Here is a 6,000-nt window from a genome sequence, read left to right on the forward strand (position 1 = left end):
GCAAGTCGCTTCTGGTGTGAGAGAATTGGCCGTCTACAAGCACGTTGCCCAGGGGACGCCCAGATGATTTGTTTTTATCATCCTTGTGGGAGGCTTCTCTCATGTCCTCGCATGAGGAGCTGGAGCTGATAGAGGGAGCTCATCCGCCACTCCCCGGATTTGAACCTGCAACCTGTCGGTCTTCAGTCCTGCCGGCACAGGGGTTTTACTCACTGCGCCACCAGGGCCTCCCTCACTGTTAGAAAGGCAAAATAAATAGGATCTTTTTCTCAAAGTCACCAAAACACTGCCTTCTCTGCCAAACATCTTTTCTAGGAGAGCTCCACTTGCAAAGTTGCTTTCTCTGAGAGCAAGATAAGATGCAAGATCTATGGTGGAGGAGCAGCCCAACCAAAGCGACCTGCCATTTTCATTCCTTGCCATGCCTCCAAAGAAGCATCAGTGTGGAACTGGGTTGCTGTGAGCTTTTTGGGCTGTATGGCCATATTTCAGTAGCATTCTCTTCTAACATTTTGCCTGCATCTATGGCAAGCATCCTCAGAGGGTTGTTCAGAGGTGTGTTGGAAATGAGACAAATGGGATGTGTGTGTGTGTGTGTTAAATGTTTAGAGTAGGAGAAAAGACTTGTCTATTTGAAGCAAGTATTAATGTTGAAGCAAGTCTACTGTATACTATGCAGCTGTGGACAAGTTTATGTAGGGACCACGAAGAAATCCAAGAACATGAAAGACACTGCAGACTAATTGAACTAGAGAAATCAGCTATAGCAGAGCACTTCATGAACCAACCTGGACATAGCATATTATTTGAGAAAACAGAAATGTTGGACCACTCTAGCAACCATCATGTCAGATTACACAGAGATGGCATTGAAATCCACAAGCATGTGAACAATTCCAACAGAAAGGAGGAAACCATGCAAACAATCAAAATCTAGTTGCCAACATTAAAAAAAAACACCAAAATCAAGACAGCAAATAAAGAGCACCACTCAGAAGCAGGGGAACTCCAGACAGCAAACAATCAAGTGCCAATTAACACCTCCCAGACAAAGGATGCCTCTAGGCAAGCAAAAGCCAGGGTACCTCTATGCAAATACCTTCACTGATTGACTTTGCAGCTGTCAGGCTACTCATGCTAGTCAAGCTTGCTAATGGCAACAGTCATACTTGCTTCAAACAGACAAGGGTTTTCCCCCCACCCTGGACATTTCACAGATACACACACACACACACACACATACATTCCACTTGCCTCATTTCCGACAGACCTCTGAACAAATTTCTGAGGATGAATGCCACAGATGCAGACAAAACGTCAAGAGAAAATGCTTCTGGAACAAGGCCATACAGCCCAAAAAACTCACGGCAACCCATTTTCACACTGATGCTTCTTTGGAGGCATGGCGAGCTACCGCTTTGGCGGGAAGGTAATAAAGGCTCCCATGCAGCCATGCCGGCAACATGACCAGGAGGAGTCTACGGATAACAGACTCCTCGGCTTGGAGATGGAACAAGAGCACCTCCCCATGACCAGAGTTGAGCACCCCTCCAAAATCTGGAAATGAAAGGAGAAGCCTTTACCTTTGTTCTGTGTATTTGCATGTCATTGTTATTCCACTGTAATGTTTGCCTATCTGTGTATGTTGTAATTCACTCTCACCCTCAGGGAGATAGAGTGGAATATAAATAAAGTGTTGTTGTTGTTGTTGTTGTTGTTGTTGTTGTTGTTGTTGTTGTTATTATTATATTGCAACACATTAATCCTATCTGGAGGAGTGCATAATGATGTATGTCATGCAAATTTTCATGGCAATAGCTAGTGATTTTGTTCTGACTGGCTATACAAGTCAACATTTGATCCTTTTGAAACACAGGTTGTTATGCAAAGTGTCCAGAACACGCACCTTATTTAGATGAAAACACCATGAAATGTGTCCATTTGTCAGACTGCACATGCTATCACAATGAAGTAGTGTCACCTGGAGAATTCATTTATGATGAATGTGGCAGACTATGGTAAGTTGCAAGTTTCTAAAGATTTCTCACCACGTTGCTTATAACACTTTCCATTTATTCCAGATTTTTTTTCATAGTCTTAATATATCCCCCCATAATACCTTGATTTGGGATTCTTTTTTGTATATGTGGCCAGTGTACCAGAAATAATTAATAAACAACTACATTTTGTTTGTGTTGGAAGACAGACTGGTCAACAGTTTAATATAGGGGTCCTCAAACTTTTAAACAGAGCGCCGGGTTACAGTCCCTCAAACTGTTGGAGGGCTGGATTATAATTTGAAAAAAACATAATTTGAATTCCTATACACATCACATATCTTATTTGTAGTGCATGGGGGTATTGGGGTAATGATACAAAAGGTTTGCTAGGCTAGACCCTCTTTCACTCAGACTCAGCCCCCCCCCCGAAACCCCCCCTGAAAAAAATTCAGCCCCCCCCCCCCCCGAAACGAAATCCTGGCTATGGGCCTGTTTGAGGACCCCTTGTTGAATATGTTAGTAACTTACATTAACTAGATTGTAAACCTGAACTATGGACTGTTTTGCAGTGACAGTCCTGCTTCTACAAAAGCTTCTGTCATTGGAAAGCCACCATTACATGCAACTATTTGGACCAAATCCAATTTTTATCCCAACTAGAATGAATCCAGTGACTCAGCAAAGCATGTGAAAACTTACTAAGTTTCTATTGAAACTTGGTAAATTGGTTGGAATCAACCAGTAGATTTGGCCCTATACGTTTATTCCTCACTCCAGAAATACACATCACTTGAATTTTCTGCTATTCTTTGGATGCTGAAAATAAATCTCTGCTATGTGAACTATAGCCATCACTGCCCAAAGGTGGTGAATGTGGCTTTATTACGAGCAGTCTTTATATTTTGTAAATCTAGGCTGGAATCCTGTATGGCCATTCATACAACATAAATTTGTGAGCACTTAACTACATGTATAGCAGTGGTACTAAGAAACCCAGTTTCGGAATTTGCAAAAATGCCAGTGAGAGGATTGTAGCTGCAAAATGCAATGAGCCTGGTTTACAGCAAGGACTATAGAGCACTGGTCCCAGTTCATTTCAGTCCCATTGCACATTGGTCACTTTACTGGCTCTGCTATGTTGTTAGGTAACGGCAGGCCTTTACTGGATGCAGCCGTTGCACATCTTCACAATACTCTTTCTCGCAGATGCAAGTTCATTTATGAGCATACAGCCACCCCAACAGGATTCCAGCCCAACTATTTTGAGTTCTTTGCATTATTAACATGAAACCTTTCTTAAAATTTCTTTGTGTGTAGTGTTTGCAGAAGTGGAGTTTTGGAATGCTCTGGTGAGTACTCTACCTGTCTAAAGTTTAGTTAAGTTATAAGTAGCACTGCACAACTTCGTACACACTGCTGTTAAGAGATGCTAATCTTGGCTGGAATCCTATTGTTTGGTCTCAGGTCCCTTCCACACATCTGTATAAAATCCACATTGAATTGGATTATATGGCAGTGTGGACTCAGATAACCCAATTCAAGTCCTATATTTTGGTTTATCTGTGTTGATATTCTGGGTTATATGGCTGTAACAAGGCAGGAAATCCCTGCCTTGGAGGAAGACACAATCCGATTCCTCCTGACAGATAGCTATCCAGCCTTAGCTCAATAACTTCCAGAGAAGGAGACCCCATTAAAAGAAACCCCCAAAGGGCATCTGGTCCAACCCCTTTTGTAATTAAGGTAGACACAGTCAAGCCCTCCCTACAGATGGCCATCCAGCCTTCATTCAAAAACCGTCATTGAAAGATATTTATTCTCCACTAATTCTCCATTATCTGAGTGTGGACTCACATAACCCAGTTCAAAGCAGATATTGTGCGATTTCCTGTCTTGATATTCTGGGATATAGGGCTGTGTGGAAGGGCTCACAGTTAGAGCAGCCTCATTGAACCCATTGCAGAATGGTCAATCAGCACATTGGTAAATCCAATTGATTCAATTGCTCTACTTTAGCTGGGACTAACAATAGAACTAAAGCCTATATTCTTGCATCCCACAAGAAAGCTTATTACTGAAATGTGTTGATTATCTTGTTACTTCACAAGGGCATTTTTCTATTTGCATTTGCATTAAAAAAAATCTTCTTACTTGTGTTCCTCTCTGTTTGGTGCTGCCTGATTTTCTCAATAATAATAGGAATGGGGGGCAAGCAAGCTTAGAAAATGAGCTGAAGTGATATTTTAATAATTAACAATTATTTATTAGGTTGTTGTAGGTTTTTTCGGGCTATATGGCCATGTTCTAGAGGCATTCTCTCCTGACGTTTCGCCTGCATCTATGGCAAGCATCCTCAGAGGATGCTTGCCATAGATGCAGGTGAAACGTCAGGAGAGAATGCCTCTAGACCATGGCCATATAGCCCGAAAAAACCTACAACAACCCAGTGATTCCCGCCATGAAAGCCTTCGGCAATACAATTATTTATTATTTATTTCCAGTATTTCTTTCCCGTTCCTTCTCAACCCTCGAAGGGGGACTCAGGACGGCTTACATTTGGCAGCAATTTGATGTCACTACATATAACAAAGCAATATAATAACAATTAAAACAATAAGTAAAACATTCATTAAAACAGTAAAAAACAGTATTAATAGCCATATCACCACTCCGGTCAATTCCATATCCAATTCCATGTCCAAAGTGCTATCTATGTCTGTTGTCCTAAAGCCTGGTCCCAGAACCACGACTTCAATTTTTTCCTAAATGACAGAAGGGACGAAGCCAGTCTTACCTTGTTTTACTTTATATGTTTTGTGATGTTACCTAAGAACCGCTCTGAGTCCCCTCGGGGAGATAGAGCGGTATATAAATAAAGTTTTATTATTATTATTACCTCAGTGGGAAGTGAGTTCCACAGGCGGGGGGCCACAGCTGAGGAGGCCCTGTCTCTTGTCCCCGCCAGACATATTTGTGACGCTGGTGGGAGCGAGAACAGGACCTCCCAGATGATCTTAAACTGTGGGTTGTTGTAGGTTTTTTTGGGCTATATGACCATGGTCTAGAGGCATTCTCTCCTGACGTTTCACCTGCATCTATGGCAAGCATCCTCAGAGGTAGTGAGGTCTGTTGGAACTAGGAAAAGGGGTTTATACATCTGTGGAATGACCAGGGTAACATCAGGAGAGAATGCCTCTAGACCATAGCCATATAGCCTGAAAAAACCTACAACAACCCAGTGATTCCTGTCATAAAAGCCTTCAACAATAGATCTTAAACTGCATTCATACAAGTAAGCTGGGCCAAAACCGTATAGGTTTACAACATGATTTTGGATCAGCTAAATAAAATTGTTTATAGTGATTGTATTTTTGTTAATCTCTTTGTGCATAAGTATTTGAAATTGAATTATTGACATATCCTTTCATATAACTGTAATCTGAAATGTGTTTATGTTGGGGTACAATGGGAGCAGAGGATCAATGGGAATCAGATCTGTTGAGGGATTATTTTAATTTTTCTTTTGCTTGACCATTAATCTTTTCCCCTTGTATTTCTTCATGCTCTAATTTTATGCTGTATCTGTTTCTAATTTTGAAGATTAATTATTGTTATCCAGATATTTATATTACACCATTGTGTTTTATTTTTCCTATGATTCAATGTAGCTTATGTTGTGTCTTCTCATTTCATCCAGAGCTTCCATTCGTTCCAAGATTTGGTGATGAACAAAAACCGAAGACTGAGGCAATCACCATCCCAGCCACTGCCACTACCAGATCGAGTTCCACCCACATGATAGGAACTCATACAAATGCGACTGCGGAACAAACTTCTGTTTTCGTTGGTAGCACAAGTCAGACAATGCAAACAGAAAGTTTCACAGGAAACCAAGGTGTCACTGTTTGGTGGGACACAGAGGTCCCTGAAAATGCTACTGGAAGTACTGAAAGATTGACAAAAGCAACTACAGCTATGGATGGACATGCTACTGGTGTTC

General features: G+C 41.4%; 1 protein-coding gene across 1 annotated transcript in view; it reads left to right on the forward strand.

Moving 5' to 3' along the window:
- MUC19 (mucin 19, oligomeric) overlaps positions 1-2,022 on the forward strand; it is an 83,063-nt gene extending 81,041 nt beyond the window's left edge. The window contains exon 27 of the mRNA XM_067468480.1: positions 1,877-2,022. Within this exon, the coding sequence (XP_067324581.1) occupies positions 1,877-2,022 (146 nt within the window). The remainder of the gene's footprint in view (positions 1-1,876) is intronic.
- The last annotated feature ends 3,978 nt before the right edge of the window (positions 2,023-6,000 follow it).

Source organism: Anolis sagrei, chromosome 5 (assembly GCF_037176765.1).
Source record: "Anolis sagrei isolate rAnoSag1 chromosome 5, rAnoSag1.mat, whole genome shotgun sequence".
NCBI classification, from domain to species: domain Eukaryota; kingdom Metazoa; phylum Chordata; class Lepidosauria; order Squamata; family Dactyloidae; genus Anolis; species Anolis sagrei.